A 27809-nucleotide genomic window follows, 5' to 3' on the forward strand; every position below is an offset into this window, starting at 1 on the left:
GACATGATAGCAGTTTTCCAATATGTAAGAGGCTCCAAAGCACCTAAAGACGGGACAAGAAGTAATGGATGAAAACTTATCAAGGAGAAATCCAATCTAGAACTAAGGAGAGATTTCCCAAGGGTGAGAACAATTAATCGGGGAACAGTTTGCCTCCAGAAGTTGTGGGTGCTTCACCATTGGAGGCTTTTAAGAAGAGATTGGGCAGCCATTTGTCTGAAATGGTATGGTGTCTCCTGCTTCAGCAGGGGGTTGGACTAGAAGACCTTCAAAGTCCCTTCCAACTCTGTTATTCAAGTTTGTTCTATTCTTATGGCTACTGTCTTGTTTTTAAAAGAAAGCAGACACACAAAATAGAGCATAATCTCTTAAAGCACTAAAATAATTAGTTCAATGATTCCTCTATCCTGGTCTTGTCAAATAATCAGTGGTTTGCAGAAGTCTACCAGATTTTCAACTACAGCTTCCCACCATCCTCAGTACTAGACAGGAGCTTAAACCAAAGTCTACTAATCACCTCAGTGCCCACCTCCTAGATTCTCTGTAAGTTCAGCTAGTTCATGAAAATGAATCAGTGGCTGAAAAAAAGTTCATTGAAGCATACAGGTGATAAAAATAGCAATACACCAGAATTCACAAAGCTGACAACAGAAAATAGATCTCAAGTTACTGACTCTAAGTCTGCAAGTGGATGCTAACTGCAATTGTGATCCCGCATAAGTAATTCAAAAAGAAAAATGCAAATAGAAAATACATAGATGAGTATCTTAATAAAGGACATAGAGTGGAGATCAACTTGCCCCTATCACCTTAGTACTCAAGAAATTTCTACAGAAGATCATTCCATCATGTTTGTGCTAAAATTAATATTATGGCACAGGATATACAAAATAATTTAAAAGTGAAAAAGCATAGATTTTTTTTGGTTGAAAATTTAGCTTAAAATAGCTTTTAAACAGGGAGGGAAGGGAAGCATACACAAATGCAACTATAATAATGATCTTATTCATCAAAAAATTGCTCTTAGTTTTTCAAATAAAAAATGTTTAATTGAAATCTTTAATTTCAAATATTTATTTAGGAGTCCACAATTGCCAAAAGTTTATGAAGTAGTGATTTGGGAATCTCTCATTGCATCATTGGAATAAAAATAATTCACATTAAATAACCTTTGCTTATAGGATTATTCTATAATATCTTCCAAAGAATTATCTTATAAATTAAAAAAAGGAAATTCACTCTCTATACTACCATCTGCTGAAATGAAAAACTTTCCCATACATGTTCCTTAGTACTCAATGCCTTGTATGGCACTCAGTAAAATTTAACTAATAATTTTCTCCTTCTCCATTAAAACACTAATCTCTTTTTCTTTGCATATTTAATATTTTAGTTTTCCTATGAAGCACTGCTTCTATCATTACTGGATGGAAATTAAAGTAGGGTAAAAGTTGTTATGTAAAATATATTTGCTGCTAGAATTATGGTGGCGACAATGAAGGAAGCATCTCTGCAGTATTAAAATATCATAAGAATAGGAAAAATGTTTTGTGGAATCAGAGGATCCTGTCTATAATTTCTTTTCCAGCATCAATAAGACTGAAAGGCAATCCACAAAAGGAGTTCTTTATGTATTTATCACCTCTTTCTTCTAGAGAAAGAGTTAAGAAGCAAAGAGATTTTCACATTTGTTGTTGCAACTCATTGTTTTTCTTTGTGTACTATAGATGATACACTATTGATTATTTGGAATATCAGTTTCTCAATGGAAAGTTGTTTTCCATCTAAAAAGGTTATTCTAAATCAACTCTGATCCAGGATTACTTCTAGCTCCTGCAAAACACATCCTTGGTGAAAATAATTCAGTATACATTCCTCCTCATTTCAGTGCCTACATGTGAGACGCAAGTTAGTAAATCAAAAAGATTGTGTTTTCTTTAATTGCTCCCCCCGCCCCCAGAATGAGGTTCAATACAGACAAGCTCAGTTACATTGAAAGATTTGACCATTAATTAAATATCACTTTAAAAATCTTATTTCACACATTTTGCCTTATTTGTTTGACAGTCGCTATGGAGGTTTAGGTTAGGTTCAGTCAGACGTAAAAAGCTTTAAGAAAATTAATGGTCACATCAACAATTATTATTTCATGATGTACTATGTGCTCCCTCATATCGTGGGGGGGGGCAAAAAATGGGGCAAACAAAGACAGAAAGCCTCCATTAATCCTCCCCCTTTCTTTCCCCATCTACAAAGATAGAACATAATCAGGTATGTACTTAATCTGTCTCGTCTTTCAGTGCCAAGCCCACTTTGACCTGAAGATATGAGAAAATATGGGAGAGACAGAGAAGGGGCCAGAGGACGGGAGAGCGGCAGAGAAAGAGAGATACCTGCAGCCTTTTCCTACAACCTCCTCTCCTTCAGCAAGGAGAGGCTGAATCACGTTTTTATTGTCCCTAAGGAGCGAGCAAGAGAAGGCAACCTGCCTTTAGTTGCTGAGACGGAGGATGTTAGGCACTGTAGTCCAACACAAATGGCCTAGCTCGGGGGGGGGGGGCGGGCAGCTACTATGGGGCGAGAGAACCTGGTCTCCACACAAAAGAAAAAGCGGAGCGTTCAATACTTCCTTTTTGGAAGAAAATGAAGGACTCCTCCTATTCTACCGGCTGAGGAACGAGGAAAAGGAGGAGGATGAAAGACACCCGTCCCTTTTCTCCGCCACCGTTTACTGTACCTGCCTCCGGCTCCTTTGCCTCCTCCTCCTCCTCCTTCAGGTGCCTCCGCCGCTCCACGTCCATCGAGTACAATATGCCGGCGAAGAACTTCCTCAACGGCCGCCGCCGCGCCTTTTCTCCTCACACTCTGCTCCGCCCCCTCACGAGTCTTGAATGCTGGTGGGGGAGGGGGGGGGAGAGAAAGACGAAGAAAGAAGAGAAAAAAGTAGCCAATGAAATCCCGAACACTGCCGCGACTCTGGCTTGGTTACTAGGTAGAACAAAAGAAGAGGGGGCAGGACACTGTGCTTCGGATGGGCCTCTGCAACTAGGCAACGGTTTCCATGACGAACAGAATCAACTCGCAGGCGGCGGTAGAGGAAGAAGTACTGTACAAGAGACTAGGCCGTTGTGGAGTGTGAAGGGTGGGGGAGTTGTGGAAGAAGACAACCTCATCCTTAATGGCCCTATCGCCCTCGCCATCGTTAATGGCGACGCTGAAGCGTTAAAGATTCAAGTAGAACAGGTGAGAGCTTGTATGGTGGCAAGACAGTTATCCATATTGTGGTGCTGATAGAAGAGAATATTTCTAGCTTGGAGTTGAACTGTGGGGTTATTATGGGATAAGTCATGTTGCTTCGTTTGGTAATGAAAGAAACTTTTTTTTTTGCAGAGCCCCAAGGACCCCACAGACACGGTGTTCTCTCTACACATCTTGACATGTGTAATACATTTTTTAATTCAATGCCGCTGCATTTTTTTTTGCTTTGTTTGAAATTATAGCCTATATTTAAAAGGTGATTATTACAATGTCTCTTTTTATGATGGAGAAATATGTATAAGAAATTATTAATATAATTACTTAACTTTTCTCTTTGTAAGCTGCTTTGGACACGCTGCAAGGAAATATGAGCTATCAAAGTAATTATCATTAGAACCTCAGGTTCAAGAGTTGTGATCTTGGAAAGCCTCTGCCTTACATCCTTATCTATTTGACAGTGTCAGTGAGTAGGTGAATTGAAATCTGCTGCTCTGGGCTCCTCAAAGAAAAGATGGACTAGAAAACGGAGAGTGGGATAATTACTTCAGAAACACAGAAGTATAGGTAAATAGGTGTTAGGGTAGTCACTATTAAAAAGAAATCTTCATTATTAGTCATATCAGGTTATTTTAAATAGAAGCATTATCCATATATCATTTACAAACATTGAGAAAAGAGTCTGTACACTACAGTATATCCTCCATTTTTTTTAGTGTAAAACAAAACTGGGGAGGGATTTTATATATATATATATATATATATATATATATATATATATATATATATATACCCATATATGCAAACTATCCAACCTTTCCTCAAATATAAATTCAGTATGATATGCATCAAGTAACAAAAGATTGAAAGCATAGAGTTTCAATTATTTACTTTTATTAAATCTTCCAATTAGTTAAGAACACAATATTTTTAGAGCAAAAAGTATATTTTTCTTTACTTGGAAATAATCTAAATGAAATCATCTAGAAATTGTTTTTTACCTTACATTTGAGGAAGTATGTTTCTAATCTACAGTAGTAATTGCTTATATTAAAATGCTATTTTACTATTGTTAATTATGCTAGTATATCATTGTTGACATCGAGTATATGATTGCAATAAGATGTAGACCTCATTTTTTCCTTGTTGGAATCCCTACAGACAGGGGAACAATAAATACAGATACCAACTTCAACAAATAATGACAATATATCCAAATTAATAAATCCTTTTAAATTTGTTTTTACTTGTTCTTGGAGGCCTGACACCGGAGGTCAGAAACCCAGGGCCAGAACATTCCTGCTGTCAACTTTCAAGGCCACTTTTATTGCCAACAGAAAACTGGCATCAGGTAGGCCTCACGTGATGCTACATGAATTGGGCAAGAGTCCAATCTTCAGTTTCAAACCCAAAATCATAACCTCTCAAAAGAGAGAACTTTTGTCTAGATTAATTTAATTTAATTTAATTTAATAATTTGATTTCTATACCGCCCTTCTCCCGAAGGACTCAGGGCGGTGAACAGGGCAATACATAATAAAAATCAGATACAAAAATTAAAAAACTATTAAAAAACCATTAAACATCATGCCCATAAAATCAATACATATTAAGTTAAAAACTAATTTTAAAAACCCAACCCCATCCCGTCAGACCAGGCCAGCTTGTTCGAAAAAAAATGTTTTAAGATCGCGCCGGAAGGAGCGAAGGTCGGGGGCCATCCGGAGCTCAACCGGTAAGCTGTTCCAAAGGTCTGGCGCGCCCACAGAGAACGCTCTCCCCCTGGGGGTCACCAATCGGCATTCTTTGATCGGCGGCACCCTGAGGAGGCCCTCTCTGTGGGAGCGCACTGGACGGAGGGAAGTTGACGCCGGTCGCAGGTGTTGCCGTAGGTAATCCGGACCCATGCCATGAAGGGCTTTGTACGTCATAACTAACACCTTGAACCTCACCCGGAGAGCAACCGGTAGCCAATGCAGCTCGCGGAGCAAAGGTGTAACATGGGAGTATCGGGAAACTCCCAAGACGACTCGCGCGGCTGCATTCTGCACCAGCTGGAGTCTCCGGGTGGACCTCAAGGGCAGCCCCATGTAGAGAGCATTACAGTAGTCTAGACGAGAGGTCACGAGCGCATGAGTGACTGTGCGCAAGGCATCCCGGTCTAGATAGGGCCGCAACTGGTGCACCAGGCGAACCTGGGCAAAGGCCCCCCTAGTCACAGCTCCAATATGCTCTTCCAAAGAGAGCTGTGAATCTAGAAGGACCCCCAAGTTGCGGGCCCTATCTACGGGGGGTAATAGCTCACCACGAATGATCTCACCCAGCGGCTTCATATAGATGTTGAACAGGAGAGGCGAGAGAACCGACCCCTGAGGAACTCCACAAATGAGAGGTCTCAGGGTCGATGTCTGCCCCCCTGCCAACACCGACTGCGAACGTCCCAGGAGGTAAGAGGAGAACCACTGGAGAACCGTGCCTCCCACTCCTAACCCCCTGAGACGTCGCAGCAGGATACCATGGTCGATGGTATCGAAAGCCGCTGAGAGGTCTAAAAGGACTAGGACAGAGGAACAACCCCTGTCCCGAGCCCGCCAGAGATCATTCACCAGCGCGACCAATGCCGTCTCCGTGCTGTACCCGGGCCTGAAACCCGATTGGTACGGGTCTAATTAAGAGATTTGTAATACTTTGGGTATTCCATAAGGGAGCATATTTGTCTGTGACATCTACCAGTGGAATCGATTTCTCTCAAACATGCTTCAAACCGCTCTGTTGGATTGAGGAACCTGTTGGTAAAGATTTGAAGGGGCAGGGAAGGTCTGCTTCATTTATTCATATTAATATTATATATAGCCATCTTTAGCTTTCCCACATTAGGTTCTGAAAGCTTAAATAACTTATAACTTCAAATAGACTCACTAAAGAAAAATCAGCAGTACAAAAAAGACTAACAGTTATATTAATGAATGCTCAAAAAACCAATTGATTAGGTGTTTTAAACACAAGGTCCTCCCTCAATATATATTTTCCATTAATGAAGGAATCAGTACCTTTCATTCTGTATATGTTCTGTAAAACATATTTAATCTTTATTTATTTAATCTTGTTTTATTTATTTAATCTTGTTTTAACTTTTGTAATTTGTATTTTTTATTCTTGCCCTGTTCACCGCCCTGAGTCCTTTGGGAGAAGGGCGGTATAGAAATAGTATTAAATAAAATAAATAAATAAATAAAACATATGTGAAAATTAAGCACTGTCTTTAAAAAAGATCTTCATATTTGCATAGATTTCCACAATCAAACAATAATTCTGAAGTTAAACTCAGAAGTGAATTGAATTTAAGCTATTTTTCTTTCTACTATAAAACTTACTTTAGCTTTCTAAAGTTATTGATTTTTATAAAATCAAAGTTCTACTCTCACTGGAAATGTGAAAGATTAAATCCACATTTCCTCCTAATTTTTGTAATTAAATTCTTAATTGAATGGTTTACAAGGTTTCATGAAATGACATGAAGATTGAAAGATTAGAGTAATACCTTAAAATATAGAATTACCAGTTGTATTTATTATGCGAGAGACATTTGGTGTAGTGTTTAAGGCATCAGTCTAGAAACTGGGAGACTGAGTTTTAATTCTGCCTTAGGCAAAAATACTAGTGGGTAACTTTTTGCCAGCCTCTGTCTTTGAACCTTAGAAAGGAGGCAATGGCAAACCAATTCTGAAACCTTGCCAAGAAAGCTGCAAGAATTTGTGCAGGTAGTCTCTGAAAAATCAAACACGACTGAACATAAATGAAAAAAATCATAGGTCAAATTTGGAAGGAAAGTCTGTTTAAATCATGCTTTATGAATAGTATACACAAGGTGGGATAAAATTGAATTAAGTATATTTGAAAATTCTTTAGGGACTCTTATGTAAGGTAAAAAAATATTCTAGATACTACTAACCCTTTCAAGTCTTTATTACTTCATTAGCGTTGTTAGAATCCAGTGGCATCCAATCTAAACTGTTTATTTTATAAAAGCCCTAAATGTATGTACTAAAGAACTTATGGACATAAATTTAAAAAGTATCTACAAGACATAAAATAATATCTGACCATAAAATCAGCCTTTTCTAAACTAATATCTTTAACATATAAAGATATTTCTAATAGCATAAGGCAGCTCTAAATACATAATTTTAATAGGAATTGAGAACAACTTGTTTATTTATCATGTCAATATTTAATATAGTTTGAGGCAGCTTAGAATGTTGCATGATCTCAGTCTATGTAGCTTATTCAGAAAGCCACAATAAAGAAAATAAGAAAATAACCCTATGAGTGTTAAATAATAATTGAGGGACACTTATACTTAACCAAGTTCCAAAACCTCAAAGTACTTCTGAAAATATTGAGTAATCCCAAGTATATCAAAACTCTTTCCTGGTTACAAAGAAATAATTGCAAGTGGATTGTGCTCATTTTAAGATAAAAGTGCTATATCAGAAGTGTAATGCAAACTCTGAGACTAAAATAACAGGTTACAACTATAAATCAAATCACAAAATTCTTGTTTTGGGGAGAATGTTTGCAAGAAGATACTACAATAGGCTGCTTTTTCTACTTTTCTATTCAGAATTAGTTTACAAACAGACATTTCTGTTTCTTCTGTTTTTAAATAAGTTTCAAGATTTTTCTTACATTCTTGATGTAAAGAAATGTATGCTCTCTAGTTACCATTATAATATAGTTTACAGTGAACTCTGGTTTCTCCCAGCTAGAAGGCTCATACTTGAATTCTGTTTTTTTTTAAATTTTCTTAATGGATTTTTATGGAGAAAACAAAAGATTTGATTGTTTAAAGTTTATGGCTACCCACTAATGGAAGGAGTGAGGAAATTGAAAAGGCTGCAGTAGAAAGGGCCAAAGTCACTGCTGAAGAAAATCTTCTCTTGAAGCCATTCTACCCTCCCTCTTTTCTTAGTTCCAGTCTTTATATAGGTAAAAGACTGTTTTAGTTTACAAATTGTATCCTATGTTTTTTCTCATGATTTTTGAAATCATAGACCAGAGGTCCCCAACCTGTTGGCCGTGGCCCAGTACTGGTCCATGGCCTTTTGGCCACCGGAGTGTGGGCTGGCGAGTGCGCACACGTGTGCATACTCTCCCCACTCGCACTAGCCCCACTGCGAGGGGGCTGCCTCTATGTGAGCGCTAGCGGTCCCATTTGCCAATGCGTGCAGGTGCTAGTGCTGACACCAACTTTGCACAGGCTCTAGAGGCCCGTTTGAGCATGTGTGCGTTTGGGGACCTCTCATAGATGAATAAAAAGCAATATGTATGAAGAAGAGATTGAATCAATTCCATGTTTATATATTAGTTGAGGGATTGTATCGCCTTAAATTAAATAAATTGATTTATTCAACCATAGAAAAAAACAGACTTGTAAAGCCTGTGTGTCTTGGAAGACCCAGTTTGGCATTTCTGCTGAGTTAAACTGGGATTAGCACAATGTAAAAAAAAACACTCTAATGACTTTAGTTAATATGATACAAGCATTACAATAATTAATCTTTCTTAAATATAATTCAATTATGTCTGTGAACAGCTTACCTTGGCTCCTTGCCTTTCTATGAGTTTATTGGGAGTTCAAATTCCAGTCATTTGGTATTGTAAAGTGACACAGCTAAAAATAACTATAGATAATCTTGTTCCATTCCCTAATTGCTAATTCTTCAAATAGATACATCACAACACATAGAAGCACATTTTTGAATGGTTAAAACAGCTTTACATAGAGGCATCTTCAAACTGCTTATGAAGCAGCCATACTAGCCAGGAGAAAGATTGTGGCTGCTTTCATAATTTGAAAAAAAGTGTATGTTGCAATTCACCTCTTTCTAAGATTTTGCACAACCCTTCTAGACTAGAACACAAGCTAATACCAAGGCTACCTAACAAAAACCATAGCATTCCAGCTTAATTATAACTAGTTTGATTACAATTTGTAACATGGATATTTTTATGTTTCTAGGAATCACAGTCCAATTCTGTTATGATTTTGATGTTGTAGTAAATATCATTATCTTGCATTTCCAAAAAAAATGGGTTTTAGACTAGTGTGGCAGAAATACTTGTAGGTGGGAATGACCTGAGGAGAACAAGCAGAATGATGTCCTATAAGAAAAAAAAAACATAGGAGGAATAGTTGGAAACGTTGGGATATGTTTAGCCAGGAGAAGACAAGAACCGCCCCCCCCCAAATCTGCTGGGGTTCTAGCAGGCTTCTTTGTGAAGTTGGTTGGCTACTATGAGAGCAGACTGCTGGACTAGATGAGCCAAGGGTCCTATCCAGTAGCTTACATTATGTTCTTAACAGTGCCAGATATGAACTTTGGTTTTCTTGGGTAATTTGGGCCATTTAAACAAATATTTATGTCATACATAATAATTACATTTAAAATATCTTCACTTTCACTAGTGGTTTACGGTCCATAGGCTGAAACCCATTGCAGTAAACCATCAGGAACTACAGAGCCTGTGATTTTGGATTGGATCCAGGCTAAACTACATGTAAATTTTACATGTAACATACCAGTTTCTTAAACTGTCAAAAAAAAAACAACTGGTAACGTGCAAGTTTTTCACCATAAGCCTTTAACATTAATAGCATGATGTATTTGAAAATAACTGAACATTACATCAGATTAGGCGTACATTACAGATGGAAACTAATCAAGGAGAGAAGCAACCTAGAACTAAGGAGAAACTTCCTGACAGTTAGAACAATCAACCAGTGGAACAACCTGCCTCCAGAAGAGACTGGACAGCCATTTGTCTGAAATGGCATAGGGTTTCCTGCCTGAGCAGGGGGTTGGACTAGATGACCTCCAAGGTCCCTTCTAACTTTATTATTATTATTAAGTTCATTGCAACAGTAGAATTGTGATTATAATTAAGACAGAGATCATTGTTGCATATCCATTTGGCTCAACCTTGCCCAACTTATCACCTTTTGGTTATGTTGTACTTCTGACTGGAACTTCCAGAATTCCCAACCAACATGCTAACTTAGAATTCTGGCAACTATAATTCCAACATCTAAGGAGTACCAGACTGAGGGATGCTCATTTATAATCATTGAGCTAGAAAGTAACTTAGAGATCATCTAGTCTTATGCCCTGTCCAATGCAGGAATTCTATATTACAGCATCCTCTGCAGATGGCCATCTAGCCTGTGACTAAACACCTCCAACAAATAAGGGTCTAGCATCTCTCACTTTGACCAACTTTTATCATTATGAAATTTATGATGTGCAACTGAAATCTACATTTGCCAAATACTTCAAATATCATCATTGGCATTTTAATTATTTTGGCTTCTTTTCTATGTACAAAGATATGGCATTTGCACCTCCCAAAAACCTGAATGGTGCCAAGATGCAAACAAAGATGAGCACCTGGACACCACTGAATAATCAGCTAATGAATGATAAGGTAAGTTTTAGGAACCTTATAAATTATGAATCATTTGTGTCCTTGCCCACTTTCTTAACAAGTATGCAGGCCTCCAGCATGTTATGCAGCAACAGTATCAAGATCATTCTTGTGTGATTCTAATAAGCCCCTATTCTGCTTGGAGAATTGCCCTAGATAGAACTCAGGTAGATCACATTATAGCAATACTTCAGACTTTCCAAACTTGGTTTCCTTCACATACATTGAGACTATAAATTGTCATTGCCTGGCAACCTCACAACATTGCAGAGAGCCGCAGTCACATGATCATCACTTGCAACCTTCACTGCTATCTTCCCACAAGCAAACTCAGTAAGGAAACCAGCAGGAAAAGTTGCAAGACACTCCCTTCTTCAGCTCCTTGGATGAGAAGAGAAATGTCTTCTAAGAAAAACAAGAAAGTCCAATTGCCTCTTGAAAAAGCACCTTTGGAACAACCATGACCTGGATGACTGAGAATCTCCATAGACATCCCTCGTTGTTTACCACCACAGCACCCACTCTCCCGCCCACACACAGCCTATGTCAGCCCTCCTTCAATTCACTTTTGGCCAGCACTGGCTCTGTCCAAACTCTCCAGCCCCTTATCTGGGACTCCTGTGTCTTCCTGTGTATCTTGGGTTGCAAAAGCAACCAGGAGGTCCCAGGCTTTCCATCACTAAATAATGTGGTCATGTGATGTTATGCTTTTTGATCATAGTGCTTAGCAATCCAGTCCCAATTTCCATCATAAGAGCAGTTCTCTTTAATGGCTGCCTTGTACAGTGACTGTTAGCAGTTACGATAGTAGCTTGGCAGCCAGTCCTTGCATTTATGACCTCTGCTTGTCTAAAGCAAAGAAAAGCTGAAGTAAGATCATAAGCACAGTCATAGTTTCACTTAGCAATCACTTCTCTTAACAACCAAGTCACTGGTACCAATTGTGTTAGCTGACTTGCTGTATTTTTTTAACTTCCTCATTTAACTTATAGCTATAGGATTTTCTGATGGTCTCTCATCCACCTGCTAACCACATCTAGCTCTGTTTAGCTCTGTGAAATCGGGCAAGGTCAAGTAGATGTTGTATTCTGTGTTTTTAAAATTGTGTTTTAATTGTTAACAAAATTTAAATGACTACCTAGTTAATATACTTTCTACATACAATGGTACTGGGTATGTCAAACATTGAAAAGAGTTTTGAACTCTCAGTAGCTAGATTTTTGTTTGTTATCTCTTCCACCAAGCTCTAGGAAAACACTTTACAATAGTGACCACTTCTAAATCTAATGAAACTAATTTTGTTGTTTAAAAGTGGTTACTGGTGGTTTTAAATGTTTGCATATTAGTTTTTAACTTGTTTTTAAGATGTTGTTTTTACCTGTTGTGAACCTTCCCGACATGCTTAGGTGAGATGGGAAGTCATACAAATTGAATAAATGAATAAATAAATCTGTAGGTGAGGAGATTCTCTGTTCCATCTAAGTTTCTTACCAGGCATGGTTGAACATACCTTAACCACATTTTTCCATGTATCATTTCTCTCTCTTCATTTTTCTGGACTTATAAAATCATTATGTCCACTGAGGACATACTGGAAATTCTAATTATTACAATATTTTATAAACTTCAAATTGATTTTTATATATTTTAAATGTATATTGCATATATACAAAGTTTAGGCAGATTCACAGTCTATAAATAGCCATGTAATAGTATGATATCCTCTTGTCCATATTGATGCATCTTTAAATGTTAGTTGCTGCTGAAGATTCCCTATCCTAACTGTGGGCATCGGAGTAACATCTGATTAGCTAGGGATGGTGGACTTGATAGACTTTAGGTCTAAGAGGCTGGATAAGATGGATTCGGGACATCATTTTTTAAAGTATTTAACAAGAAAAGTGGAACTTGTGTAAACTCAAACACCAAAACACCAAAAATTGTATTGTACAAGTCTTCTGATGCAGACAGGATTCTGATTATTTCTTAAATTAGAATTGCCTCTTTTATCATGTTCTTCTGACAGCTTCATTTACTTAATTGTTTCTAATAATATTATGAGTCATTTCTTATTGAGTCTTACAAAAAGTAATTTTAAAATTAGTTTTATTTCTTTATAGGTATTTGAAGAAAGAAGAAACTTGTTGGGGAAATGGGTAATCTTTTATTTCAATTGCTCTGTCAATCTCGCAGGCTTCAATATTTATTGTACAATAACTAGATGATGTTGGGAAATGTAAACATACTCCAAAACCCTTACAATCAGCATTTTTTACCATAGAACATAGTGTATGAATTCTTTTAAAAAGAGCATAACATTTATTTAAGAGTATTTCCGAAATGGTACACTCAGAGTGCAAAAGATGTTTACTTCCATAGTTCTATAATTCCTCAACTACAGGAATTGTCTGAAGGACATTCATTTGAGAAGGCTGATTTAGAGGTCATATACATAACGTATTCTAGGTCTTCAAATAAATATGTTCCCCAGTGTGTATTCAGTATATGACAGTGTTTTTATCATGCCATTTCTGTGAAATTCTCAGTAGAACCTGACTTTCTTCTCTTAGGAACAGAGTTTGAAACAGGTGGCCAGTGATCCAGTAGAAAACTTTCGTATCTCTCAATTTCCTTCCTTCCTTCCTTCCTTCCTTCCTTCCTTCCTTCCTTCCTTCCTTCCTTCCTTCCTTCCTTCCTTCCGTTTTTCTATAGCCACCCATACATTACTTTAGCAGCTTACAATAACATACATCAAATATATTACAAAGTGATCGAGGAAAGTTATGATAGACATATCTGTACCTGAAGGAGTTTCTTATACAACGTTGCCTGTTCTTCATCTAAAGACAGAATGCAGAATAATGCTCTTGTTATAGGAAGGCATATTCTGATTGAACGTTAAGAATATTTTAATAGTAAGAGCAGTTTGAAAGTGGAACCAATTATGGAGGAAATGATGGGCTTTCTTTAGTTATATGTTTTCTAGCAGAGGCGGGACAATCATTTGTGGGAAATACTTAGGAGCTTGACAGTTCCTTTCAACTCTTATGATTCTGTGTTGTTGATTTTAATAAAAAGTGCAGTCTACTTTTGAATGGTATCCAGTGTTGAGGACAAAGCAAAATGAATCCTGTTTTTATTATGGTTATGAACTGTCCATAAGTACCTACCGTAGATACTAGAGGCAAAAGGTGACCTGAATGAATTATTGGCAGACATTCTTGTCCTTTGCAACAAGGAAAGGTGCAGAGAGCTCTTTCACTTTTGGAATTAGTTTAAGTTCATAACTGGCTTTGCAGTTTATTGCTTGTAAACTATAATGAGGGAAAGTCATTTGTAAATGGTTCTCCCAGAACTCATGAAAATCACAACTCAGTTCTTTCCCCACAGTTTGACAAGTGGACAGACAGTCAAAGGCGAAGAATCCTGACAGACTTCTTGGAGCATTGCTCCCTTTCACAACTGAAATTCTGTTTCAAACTGCTGCAGGATCAAGTGCCAATTGAAGCATTGGATTTCTCCACCCAGCTTCCCCGAGTGTTAACTTTGTACATCTTTTCTTTCCTGGATCCTCGGAGTCTCTCGCGATGCGCCCAGGTAAAACTCAGCATGTTGGAAAGGATGCATCGGAGAGATACAAAGCTGAACTCACTGGGTAGGTTTAGCCTAGAGAAGGGAAGGCTAAGGGAATTATGTTAACAGATTTCACATTTTTAAAGGAGCTGAGGCAAAACAATACTTACCTATGCTGCTTCATAAAAGGCACAAAGAAATGTCCTACTTAATAGATATTGATTATAGTTTAGGAAATATTTCCTACTGGAAAAGCTCTTGATCAACAGAATGAGCTGAGTAAGGAAGTTCTAATGAATTTCTTTTTTGTAGTTTTTCAAACTAAAACTGGTCAACTCCTATATGCCTTGATGGGGACATGGGAAGTAGATTAATTATCTGAGTCTTTTCCAGCTAGAAATTTTACAACACTTGAACATAATTGCAAGATCAGTTTAGAGTCACAGTGGCATTGATGAATTTCCACTCATTGTTCAGGCTCATCAGCATACCTAATTTAGGTTCTAAACTTTGCATCTAGTTTCTAGCAAGTCCAATTAAAAGATTCTCAAAATACATGTTTTGGTTGTGACCTTGGAGACTCATTTTATGTCAGGATAAACAATAATGGGCTAGAATTATAGTCTTCCCTATCCTAAAGACCTTTGGATGGATACAATTCTAGTAATGGTTGGCTAGAATGCCTGCTAATTGTGCTAGCTTAGGATCATGCCAATTGCAGTTTAATATACGTACAGTGGGTCAGATTGGATTGTAAAGTAGCCTTTATCGGTGACTAGGAGAGTTTTTAACTCCCTTATAAAACACCAGCTTTATGTACAGAAGATTTCAAGCTCTCTTTTAAAAGAGATTGAGTGATCAAGCCTGGGAAAAACCCTGGAGATCATTGCTTGTGAAATGGCTCAGTGGCTTAATACAGTGCTAGACAACTTTGTATGTAAATCAGAGCAACTTAATAACATACTTAATAATTCTTTTTCTTATTGATGGATTTATTCTACTGTATAAGATTCTTCTTAAAGCAGCACTGACCAAAATATTTGCAGGAAATACATCTAACCACATACTGCAAATTAGAAGATATGCAATTATGAAATGTAACACTGACATAGTCTTCAAAAGTCCAGAGTCTAGGTTGTATCAAATAATATATATTCAAATAAACACTTCCTTAGAATTATCAGTTCGAATTAAAAGAGTATTGTGTTTTAAAATTGTCAAAACGTGCTTGTTTTTGGAGAATATGCTTCATAGCTCATAGGTTTTTGCTATGATATACTCCTTTGAAACACAATAAAGGTCTTTTTGGCATTTTCAGGTAAATTGGCACTGGAACTACTTAACCCAGCTTGATCAACTTTGGATGCCAAAATGTCTGCGTTTTGGATGGCATATCAACTTCTCTCCAACTCCATTTGAGCAAGGAATCTGGAAGAAACACTATATTAAGAAGGTAGAAGAATTTCGAGTCACCAGACCTAAGGTATTTGTGGAACCTTTGGGAGATGAGTATTTTGGGCAATAAATCTGAATGTTTGTATTATATATTAGATGTTTGAAATTTCCATATGCAAGTTGTTTTAGTAAACATGTGAAACATTCAGGCTTATAATTCCATGTTGAAGCAGAACAGTTTTATAAGATTGTATTAGATGCTATTTTGAAATTCTGAACTCTCTCGCAAAATGTATAATCTCCCAAAAATTCATGTGTGGATATCTGAACTGGTGCTTCAGAGCATTTACATATATAAAGGCATAGTAACGTTAATGTTAAAGGAAGATCTGTGTTTTGATGATAGAGCACATTGTTTCCATAGAGATGGCTCCATCTATATTCCCCAACAAATTTAAATTGTGTTTGGAAAACACTGTTCTCAGATGATGTTGAAAAAGCTGGAGCAGCTTTAATACAACTCAGTTATATTTCTAGTACATAAATTGAAACCATCTATTTAAATACAATGGCCAGAGATTCTGGGCATACTTAATTTGTAAAGAATGGGTGAAATTTATTGCTACAAGGTATAATGATGGTCATTGACTTGTTTTGCTTTAAAACCTAAAAGCAATTTCACATGAAAACATTTGTCATAGTTGGTCATGACCTCCAAAGAAAATTTACACAATCAAAATTAATTTGCATCAAAATATTGGTACCTGACAACAAAATATAAGGGAAAATGTTTTGTTTTCATTTCTAGCTAAGGAGGGAGAATCTTGGATTGTTCAAGATACACTAAATAAACAGAGCCATTTTGTCCAATTCTTTTGTGGCCTTTAGTATCTGTAACAGATTCAGAGAGACTGTGAATTAATGGTGAACCAGTGCACTGCTACCAGTGCACTACTCTTTTCAAGCAATAAATAGAGATACTATGGGGGACATTAGGGGAGAGACTCAGAGTAATAAGGAATATCTATAACAGCTCTTGGATTACTTTGCTTATTTTTTTTACTTTCTTTAGACCCCACCAAAAAATGGTTTTGTGGTGGCTGATGTTCAGCCAATAACAAAAGATGTCCCAGAAATAAAGCAGTGTTTGTTGTCCGTCCTCGAATCAGCATCTCTATTAAGAAGAAAGATAAACAAAGAGAAGAGAGAGCTCCCACCTTGGCGTTCATCAGATAAGCATCCAACAGATATCATCCGTTTCAACTATTTGGATAACTTTGATCCCATTGAGCAGGCAAGGCAGGCGTAAGACACCTTTCTCCTACAGTAATTTTCATCAATGTCTATTTTTCTCTGGCATCGCAACTAATGTTATGTTTGATGTCACATTGCCAAACCTTTTATTCACTATTTCATCATGTATCTCCTTTCAAGATTAATGGCACATCCTAGTTGGACTCTAATTTCAGTCAGTAAAATACGTGACGCTCAGATGTTTTGGCTAAGCCTGGGCTCCACCAGAATTCTGAAAAAGTCATAGAAGAGTTGCGTTGTTGTCTTCAGATATGCTTAGAGCCACTCCAAGCACTGAGTATAATCCCATTGTGCTAGATCTATCTTCATGTCTCTGACACTGAACGTTGCTAAGAATCTATCATGCAGCAACCTTGGTGTCGCCAAGGTTTTCTGATATTTTAATTGTTTGATATTTTCAGATCAGAATGAGCAAAATAAGAAATCATTTTGCAGCCAACTGCTAGTAGTGCTTTCAAAACAAGCCAACTCCAGGCTATGGATTTCAAACTGATTTTTAAAATTCTACAAACTCCAGAATCTTGAACCATCTGCATATCTGCTCTTCAGCCCTCGTGCAATTCAGCTGTGGGCCTGCTTTCTCAATTTCAAGCTAATGCTTTTGTCCTAACCCAGGGGTCTTCAAACTTGGCCCTTTTATGACTTGTGGATTTCAACTCCCAGAATTCCTCAGCCAGCTTTGCTGGCTGAGGAATTCTGGGAGTTGAAGTCCACAAGTCATAAAAGGGCCAAGTTTGAAGACCCCTGTCCTACCCAGTCTCACTGCAGGTCCTGGTATCTGATCCACAAATACATCTCCCCCATCTTGTCTGTCTTAAGAAGCCATTGTAGCTTTATTTAATAGATCCATTTTCTCTACTCTTGCAGGAGAAGAAAAGGAGGAGGTCTCACGCCAGACCTCAGTCAGTCAGCCTTTCAGAAAAAGAGGAAACCAGGCAGTGGAACATACAAACTCAGAAAAGCAAAGTCCCTGGCAAGTATTCTGATTGGTTGACTGTGTAAGCCAAGCAACAGACTCAGTGAGGAGTCCAACCCTCGGCTATTGGCAGCTTTCCCAATGCCCCTTTATTTGTGCCCCACTGCATTTCATTGCTGTTTGAGTGTAGCAGCCTACAATTTAACCATCAGACCTCAAAGCTTCTATTTAATCTTTGCATATCAATTGTTATCACTGCTGGCAAGACAGGCCCTTTTCGGACAAAACATTTTTTTGCAGGGTAGGATTCACAGGAGGTATCCTTGGGAATCAGCTTTTAAAGACCTCCTAGGCAATAGAGAGAATGTAAGTGTGCAGAGTAAAGCCATGAATAAAATTATATGTTCTACTGGACAGTGTGATTAAGTTTTGTGATTCCCCCCCCCCTTCATTAATGATAGTTTGCTAGGATGGGAACAGCAGCACACTGACAAAAGATCTCCTAATAGATAGATTGCCTTATTTCATTTTATGCATATTTGGAAAGTATTCAAGAGAATCTGATTCCAACTTACATTAAAATTCCTTGTACTTAAGCCCTAAGAGATGGATGTGTATAGAAATTCTCAATCATCCAGATCATGGTTTCCTCAAAGGTCTTTTCAAAAGACAACTGGACTTTCTTGGTTTTTTTCCTTGAAAATGTTTCACTTCTCATCCAAGAAGCTTCTTCAGTTCTGGCTGAATGGTGGGGAAGTAAGGATTTCAGAATGGAAAGGATGAGAAGTGAAACATTTTCAAGGAAAAAAAATAAGATAGACCAGCTGCCTTTTGAAAAGCACCTTTGGGACTAAGATACGGATGTTCAGCATCCCCTTTCTGCTGTTAGTATTTATCTCACAGTAAAAGAGTAAAAAAGGTAAAGGTAAAGGTTCCCCCGCACATGCGTGCTAGTCGTTTCCGACTCTAGGGGCCGGTGCTCATCTCCGTTTCAAAGCCGAAGAGCCAGCGTTTGTCCGAGGACGTCTCTGTGGTCATGTGGCCGGCATGACTAGACGCCAAAGGCGCACGGAACGCTGTTACCTTCCCACCGTAGTGGTCCCTATTTTTCTACTTGCATTTTTACGTGCTTTCGAACTGCTAGGTGGGCAGAAGCTGGGACGAGTAACAGGCGCTCACTCTGTTACGCGGCACTCGGGATTCGACCCGCCAAACTGCCGACCTTCTGATCGACAAGCTCAGCATCCTAACCCACTGAGCCACCGCGTATTAGATGCTAAATGCCCCCCCTCCTCCAAATGAGCTAAGTAATGAGGGCCTTATACTGGATTGCTCCTAGGTTTTGTCTCACTAACCCTGAGTCCTGGGGTGAATTTTGGTTTCTGAGGAGTTCCAGGAGATGAAATAGAAAACAGTTGCATAGAGTGCTTTTGGAGAAAGATAAAGAATAAGTCCTACTTAACATATGTAGGAACCCATGCTGGGATTACATTGTGGTGATAAGAGAAACAAAACATAGCCATTTTTCTGCTCTTATGGCACAGATTGCTGTCTGCAAGCCCCATTTAAATGACCCTTCCTTGTTTGGGCACGATAAGTAGCAGAATCATCTACACAGCGTCTCTGTAAGGTATCTAGTAGACAAAAATGACACTGAGCTGGATTCTGATTGGACAGTTCTTTTGAGATGACAGAAGCAATGTCTGTGGTTAAGTGAGCCAGATTTAAACTAATAAATCCTGAGGAAGTGGACAGTATTCTCAGATGCTAACCTTCTACCTTTTTTTTTTTGATCTCTGCTCCTCTTGATTGGTATACACCAGACATGTCAAACACAAGGCCCAGGGGCCGGATCCGGCCCGCGAAGTGGTTTCATGTGGCCCGCGAAGCCATCCTGGAAACAGTGAGGGAACGGCCCCCACTGCATTGGCCCTGGCGCAGAGACCCTCCTTCTGCCAGAGACCCTCAGGTCTGTCCCACTCCTGCCCAGGCCCTCATAGGCACCCTTGATGCAAACGATGTAGAGCTGGCCATGCCCACCCAGTAGGCCATATGCACTCTAGCCACGCCCACCCAGTAGGCCACGCCCACCCTGGCCATACCCAGCCGGCCCCTTGAGGGCAACCGCAATGCTGATGCGGCCCTCAATGAAATTGAGTTTGACACCCCTGGTATACACTGTCTGGAAAGTGATAGATGGTTGGGTCCATGCTTCAAGACCATGTGCAGTCTTGAAGGGGGCAGTGATGTACCACTTCCTCTAGAGCACTTCACAAAATTTTTATTCAGTCTCTAACCTTTTCATTTTAGTGAAGTTTGTTGAGAAAGTGGTGGATTGTGACTACAAAGGATCCTGGTTTAAACTGATTATCTGGACACCTTTCAGTCAGATTTCAGGCCCAGGCATAGTAGAGGAATAGCAATAAGTTGTGTTTGTTAATGACTTTTAGTGGAACTGTGACCAAGATTCTTGCTGATCTCTTTTAGTGTCATTAGGCATAGAACAGAACAGAATGGAAGAGTTGGAAGGGATCTTGGAGGTCTTCTAGTCCAACCCCCTGCTCAGGAAGGAAACCCTATACTATTTCAGACAAGGAGGCAAGTTGTTCCACTGGGTAATTGTTCTAATTGTCAGGAAATTTCTCCTTAGTTCTAGACTGGTTCTCCCCTTGATTAGTTTTCAAATATTGTTCTAGTCTGCCTGCAGTGGGAGGATAGTGCTGAGGTAGTGTCTTCCTTTATCTGGGTTTGAGTCCAGTCAGTGTTGACGAGAGAAGAGCTTGAGTCCCTGCCCCCTGGTCTGTGGGGTACCTCTGGGCATTACACCCTCACCCTTTGTTAGATACTACATCCATTTAATTATTCACTTTTTGACTTGTTTAGTGTCATAATCATATTCCAGTAACCCTTTCTAAATAAGTCTTATGAATTTTGAGGTGGTTTTTTTATCAGGTTTCTGAATGTTCCATCTTGATTTACCGTAGTAATTGCTTTGAATTATGTTACGTATTTGAAGATATTGCAACCAATGAGATATTTCTAATCATTCTAAGGCGAGACAATTGAAAAAATTCATCTTTATTCTATTAAAGATTTAATCTTGAATTCCTTGGAAAAGTATTTCCAAAATAGATCTTCACCTTTCCTGGCTTATCATCATTGCTTCTACTATTATTGTTATCCTTATTAATGTGGCCTTTTATAATCTACTGTTAAAATTTGAAAATATGGACACCTATATGCTTCCAAGCTCCATTGTCCACTATGGAATAACGCCAGTGTAGATATGTTTAGAATTTTGTTGAGCCATCTATCATAATGATTTTGTCATATGTATATATTTGAAAAGTAATATGGTTAATTATTGATTAAGTAATTAATAAGTAATTCAGTAATTATTTTTGATTTAATGCTGGAATGAAATCCCCAATATGTGAGGATAAAAGATTAACCTTTTAAAACAATGCTTCAAAACATTGGATTCCAAAAGACACTTTCAGTTGTCTGTCTTTTTCCTTGCTCTGAGAAGACTTACCAAGGCCTTGTAAATTAACATGTTTTACCTCCTCCTCCTCCTCCTTTAGCATCCTAATACTGAATTATCAAGAACCCAGGACTGTGGGAATCAGGTATATTGAAGCCCGTTGGAGCATTTGCTTTCCATTGTTCATTACGTGCTACCTCTGTTTCTGTGGGCAGAGAGGCAGGAGCAGGTTCCCATTCTGCCAACCATCCTATCCTGTCATGCAGTATCAGTATCTTTGACCCTTTAAGCTCTAGCATGCCCATTTTCTGCTCTTTCAATTGCTACCTGCCAATCATTTTGCAAATTAATCTCTGTCATTCACATATTGTCTCTAACTGTAGTATTTTCAACCAAACGCCACAGAAATGGAAAATGCTGTTACTAGCTTTTCCAGCGTTAAACAGTCGCCAGGCAAGCTTTCTCTGCCACAATCTCTTTATAATAAGTGCTAGAGAAGATATTAAACAAATAAATTAAGGCTGCAATCCTAAAGTATGCCTCCTTCTGATTGGAAGTCATAAGTCTTGTTGATTAATGTGCTTTTTTGTTTTGCATTACTAAGTAGTAGCTATCATTGGGGTTAGTAAATAGTATCTGCAAAGTATCACTTCAAATTTTGAGTCTGAAATCACAGGCCATGACAGAATGCTCTGTCATATAAAGATGAATGGCTTCCTGCGGATGTCTCAAAGCAGGATTCTTGCAAAGAATCAGCAACTGTCAAGTTTTCATCATGATGGGTGACATGCAGGCTGCATAGATAAATTTTATAACCTACAAACATCTTGAATACCCAAAGTTTTGACAGTGACATTTTCTGTCTAATCCCCCTGCTTGTTTGAACCAGTAGTACTGCAGGAGACCAACCCAACCATATATGTGAAACAATTCTGTCATAGCATGAATGAGACAGATGAACAAACTTTTGGATCATATGTTTTCCTGCCAAGAGGGACAGGTGAACAGAATATGGACATTTATTTCATGATCTTTTTATGACATCTGAACTAAAACTGTGGTGCTGTGAGCCATAGCTTGATTTTTGTTTCTTTATGTGGGGAGAAGCAAGCCAAGGATCCCAATTTACACAGCACAATAAATTAAGACAGAGCTCAGATCTGTTTATCTGCTCCTGGTAGGAAGAGTGAAGGGAGGGTTTGGAAAGAATCCACAGGCACACCAGGACATTCAGGATAAGTTAGAGACTTCCAAAACTTTAATTTAAAGTTAATGTTGTAGAGTCAGAGGTGTGTTTTAATAGTTTAATAGATTTTTTTGTTCCAAATTGTTCTTTGATTCAAAGAAAGGAGATAGCTGCATTTCTGAAGTTGGCATTATTTGTAACACTTGTTCATCATTATTACTGTTACAGAAAAATAAATAATAAATGAACAATTAGGGGAAACCTGAACCCAAAGCCAAAATACAGTCATAGCCAGAGACCCGTGGACATAAAGAATTATGGCTTCCTATTCTGAAAATGCAAAAAGTAAAAAAAATAAAATTAAATTGGCTTACTATTGTTTTCCAGGGTTATTAGTTTTTTATTTCCCCTTCTAATTTTTAGACCTAGTAGTCCTTGATGGTTTGCCTTTCAGGTGAAAACTAGTTCCAACCCCACTTAGCTTTCCAGCCTATACCAGTATAACTGTTATAGGTGCTATAATCTATTCAAATCTTGATCTTGAACTGATCAGAATAAACTGGATTTATATCATTAAAGCCAAAAGTCAAAAATTTTACTATCTCCTACATGAATCTAGAGTTTATCCAAACTTTTGTAAAATCACCATTCCAGGATTCTTCATTCTTCCTCTCATGTTGTGATCATATTGCTTTTATCTTATGGGGAAAAATTCTCACCTATTTTTTCAGATATTTGTATTTTATTTGTGAGACTGTTATAGCTTCATTAAACCTCACAGCAAGAGCTTCATTCATTCATTCATTCATTCATTCAATTTCAATAGCTGCCCAACTCAACCATGTGACCCTGGGCAGCTTACAGTTCTAAAATGACAGAACAATTAAAAACAATAAAGAGTAAGAACTCCCCTAACATACAGGTATATACAAACATCTAGAAAATATATGTAAACAGCAACTAAGATCATTGTTTCCTCTCATTGTATCTTTCTCTTGCCTTTTTATCTATCCTCCTTTCCTATTAACTATGGGGCAAACCCATGGCCTAATTGATTATAGCCTATTTGCAGGGAAAGGTGGGTACTGTAAGAGGGCTTGAGGAATTATGGAGATCTAGCAGCTTGGTTCCTGCCCCATCCGGACACAGGAAAATGCTAGGTAATGCAGCTGAAACTATAGCTTTCTACTTCTAGCTTTACTTTCTCGTTTTTAACTCCCTTAAAACTAAGCACACCTTCAGGGTCCTCCGGTTCACCAAGGGCAGGGGTAGGCAACCTCGGCTCTTTTATGACTCATGAACTTCAACTCCCAGAATTCCTGCTGACTCAGGAATTCTGGGAGTTGAAGTCCATGAGTCATAAAAGAGCCGAGGTTGCCTACCCCTGACCAAGGGTGTCTATCTGTAGGGTCAAGGGGAAGCAAATTATGAAATGAACATCATAACACAAATTCTGGACATTGTATGTAACTTACAAGAACAAAAAAGACAGAGCTTGCATTGTGACATTACAACATGCATTTCATGGTTTTGCTATTACCGTGTTTAGGAATGGATGACTATGCCCTTATAGACAGTGAGGCCTAGGATCATAAAAGCTGTGATTTTCAGGATTCCATATTAACTTTTTTGGAGGATATTTTGGTATAACTATGGCTCTTTATGCTCCAAAGTTTACTACCCCCCAAGAGCATTTTAGCTGTTAGCATTATTTACTATGCCATATACTCATCCACATCCCTTAGCAGAAAATACTTGACAATCCATAGCCAAATCTAGGCTCAGGGCAAGGTACCTCTCGAAGTTCATCTATCTTTTTCGATTTTATCACTTACACCGTGGAAGTCAAAGCTTCATTTTCATGTTTACCAGAAATACCATCACTTGCTTTTGTTCCAAATTTTATGTTCATCTGCTTTGTTTACCAGATGTTCCTCTCAGCAGAACTTGACCCACAGGCAGAAGTGGCAGTTCGCCCAAGCTGGGCTCTGCATCAGCCAAACAACTACCCTCTGACTAAATCAGCAGCTAAAATGTTTGCTCAAAGTCCTCAGTGGAATGCTGAAATACGTCCTGCGCCTGCACGAAGGCCAGTCCCAAAGCTGAGTGAGAAAGGAAAGAAAGCCTTTACCCGAACTAGCAGAAGCTCACCAAGTCAGTAAACTGTTATTCATTTTAAAAAATATGGGGTGGATGGTTGAAAAGGAGAGAAGGTTGAAGAGAAAATTAGAGGTGCTGTCTGCTCTAATGTTTGTGTCTTGATCTGAACTTTAGAGAGACCCCATTTGGATCTCTCTTAAATATGAATGCTGTAGATTGGGCGTCCCCAACCCCTAGGCCAAGGCCCACCACCAGGCTGTGGCCTGTTCAGAACAGGACGGTGGAAGTGGTGGGCGAGGGCACACATGTGCTAGTGCTGTGCATGCATGCCTACAGCTTGCGCAAATGGAGCTATGCACACTCACCTGCCGCTCACATGGAGCCATCCTCTCTCCCTCCCCCCCCCACCGCTGGTCCGCAAAGCCAGAAAGGTTGGAGACTGCTACTGTAGATGACAGAAGAGAATTTGCTTAGTTTTGCATTCTACTTTATGGCTTCCTAAATTGGTTGATCCTTGCAGGAAACAGGATGGTTGACTACATAGGTCTCTGATTTGATAGCATGTTCTTAAATGCAATGTATAGGATAAAGATAGGAATTTTCTTTTCTTAATACTAAACTTAATTATTTAATCTCCCATCCTCTTCCAGCATCACCACTGTTTGAAAGTCAACCCTGGGAAGTTCTATCATCCAGCTATGTATCTGATGCAGAGGAAGAAGCTGAAGAAAAGAGAACTTCAGCATCACTATTGACTTAGTCTCCAAAAAGAAAATGTGCTTGTTCAACTATTGTCAAGCAAAATGTCTCTTTCTCAAAGTTGGTGTTTGGACAAGGATTAAGAATCAAGTAGATAGTTGACAGATTTATCATGACTCCATTTCCACAGTCAATCAATTAACAGATATCTTAGTTTTAAAAAAATGTGAAACCAGGAACTTATCACGTAGCCTTGGATTGTTTCCCAGCCTTAATTTCTCAGCTGTGGAATGGAAATTGTCTTAATGTATTTCAAAGGAACGTTGTGAGGGTGAATGTTATGGGATTACAAAAGCTCAATTCTGCAGTGAATTCTCAATTCACTGTGTACTCAGTGAAATTTACAGATAATTGAGTAAATAATTGCAAATGAAGGCACTTAGAAACTAAAACAATGCATCCGAATGCAGAATTAAACAAGTTGAAAAATGGGGGAATATTAAAAATTGGTGTATATGGTTGAATCATACTAAGTAATAATAGCTAAATAACTATTATGACCTGGGCCAAATGTAATTTTCACATCCATTTTGACATCTTCTTTTCCTTCTATTGTGAACAAATGCTTATATAAGATGAGTAAGTATTTAATGTATATAAGCAGAAAGGCAGGGTGTATATTAAATAATTATCACCTTTCAAGTCTGCCATTATGAGCATGAGGTTTGAAAACTCCTTGGAAGGAGACCAATCTTGCTTTGCTGATGCTTTTTTAAAAGCCATTCTGTAATGTGACAATGTTCACAGAGCACTGGAACATACTAATTAACTTGAATGTAAATTGGGGAAGGTCAAATATAAGACCAGGAATACAATGTACCAATTCATCAATGATGGTTATGATGATGATTGTTTAATGTAACTCAGCATGTAGTACCTACCAGCATCTGTTCTATAACCAAGCTACAAAAACATTACTTGATTTTTTTTTTAAAAAAAACCCCACAATATGGAATGGGGAGAAGGCATTTAGCTTGTCACATTTTTTAAAAAAAAACTATACCCAAATAGATTGACCCAGACTCAAAAGAACCACAAAAGCCCTGGAGGGTCAGATCTGCTATCACACTGCTTCAACCTTGCTTCATTTTGATGGCAGTCTGCCATAAAATGTAGTGGGCGGGAGGCGAAAGGAGGATACTGGGAGGGGGAATGACAGGAACTAGAAATGCCAACCAGAGACAACGGTTGAATGATCCAAGGACACTGGCATGGGAACGGAGTGCCAACGCCCACCAAAGAGGCACCAGATGTAGAACTGTTATCCAAACAACCAATTTGAACTTCATTGGACAATAGCAAGATAACCAAGGGTAGGGCCCAGGGAAAGGGAAAAACAGCTTTGTGTGGGAATCTTCAGATTTGGCTTTTCTTATATTGTAATCACTTGGTTTTAGTAAAAGTATACCTTTCGCAACAAATGGAGTCAAGGATCTTTCCTAAATGTCCAAGCTGGGACAGGCCTGACACTGAGTGTTTTCTTTTTTCTCTCCATCCTATATTATATTCTATTGCTATTATTAATACTATTAAATAAATTAAATACTATTATTATAATCATTATATTCTACTATATTACTATTCAATTACCCTTATTCTATTACTCTCTATAATACTACTAGCAATGCTTTTAATATATATGTGTGTGTGTGTGTGTGTGTGTGTATGTGTATATATATATGTATATGTGTGTGTGTATGTATGTATATATATATATATATATATATATATATATATATATATATATATATATATATATATATATATATATATATATATATATATATATATATATATATATATTCTGCCTTAATTCTTCTCTGGGATTTCTTCTGCTTTTTCTTTCCCTGTTAATGGCTAACGTGTAGAATACTTGCACTTTTCTACATTATGCTTTGCTGGGCCTCTATACTTCTTTTTCCTTTGGACCATCCATTCCTTTTGAAAGAAAAACCCTCCATTTATTTGGCACTTTTCTCTGTTTTCTGGTGGTTGCAGAGCTTCTAAAACATACATCTCCTCCATTTTCCTTCCCCAGCTGTTTCAAAGTTGTAGTTTTACTGGCAACTCTTCTATTCTGATGCTGGGGAAAAACTCATGGGAGGGAGGCCACATGGGTGCCTGCAATTTTTATAAGCAGCCTGCTCTTCCACAGAAGAGGAAGAGGCATCATGGAAAGGAGAATTAATGCAGCCATCAGAAAAATACCAATAGAGCCAGTTTGGTCTAGCGCAGGGGTGTCAAAAACTGCTGGCCTGCAGGCCGGATGCGTCATCCGGAACCCACACCCACCCCACTGCCGGCAATGGCAAAATAGTCCAGATACATCTCGTGACGTCATG

General features: G+C 38.3%; 2 protein-coding genes across 2 annotated transcripts in view; one reads left to right on the plus strand and one right to left on the minus strand.

Moving 5' to 3' along the window:
* The window catches only part of FZD3 (frizzled class receptor 3), a 40014-nt gene extending 37196 nt beyond the window's left edge, over positions 1 to 2818 (minus strand). The window contains exon 1 of the mRNA XM_083353717.1: positions 2738 to 2818. The gene's annotated coding sequence lies outside the window, so the exon portion shown is untranslated. The remainder of the gene's footprint in view (positions 1 to 2737) is intronic.
* A 1708-nt stretch (positions 2819 to 4526) lies between these two features.
* Positions 4527 to 26481, plus strand: FBXO16 (F-box protein 16). Its single transcript, XM_083348258.1, has 10 exons — positions 4527 to 4606; positions 10643 to 10740; positions 12861 to 12896; positions 14131 to 14337; positions 15632 to 15796; positions 16781 to 17013; positions 17890 to 17995; positions 21523 to 21567; positions 24537 to 24762; positions 25359 to 26481. Exons 2-10 carry the CDS (start codon positions 10645 to 10647, stop codon positions 25466 to 25468), a joined length of 1224 nt encoding a protein of 407 aa, XP_083204384.1. The 5' UTR covers positions 4527 to 4606; positions 10643 to 10644; the 3' UTR covers positions 25469 to 26481.
* The last annotated feature ends 1328 nt before the right edge of the window (positions 26482 to 27809 follow it).

Source organism: Vipera ursinii (assembly GCF_947247035.1).
Source record: "Vipera ursinii genome assembly, chromosome: 1".
Classification (NCBI taxonomy): Eukaryota; Metazoa; Chordata; class Lepidosauria; order Squamata; family Viperidae; genus Vipera; species Vipera ursinii.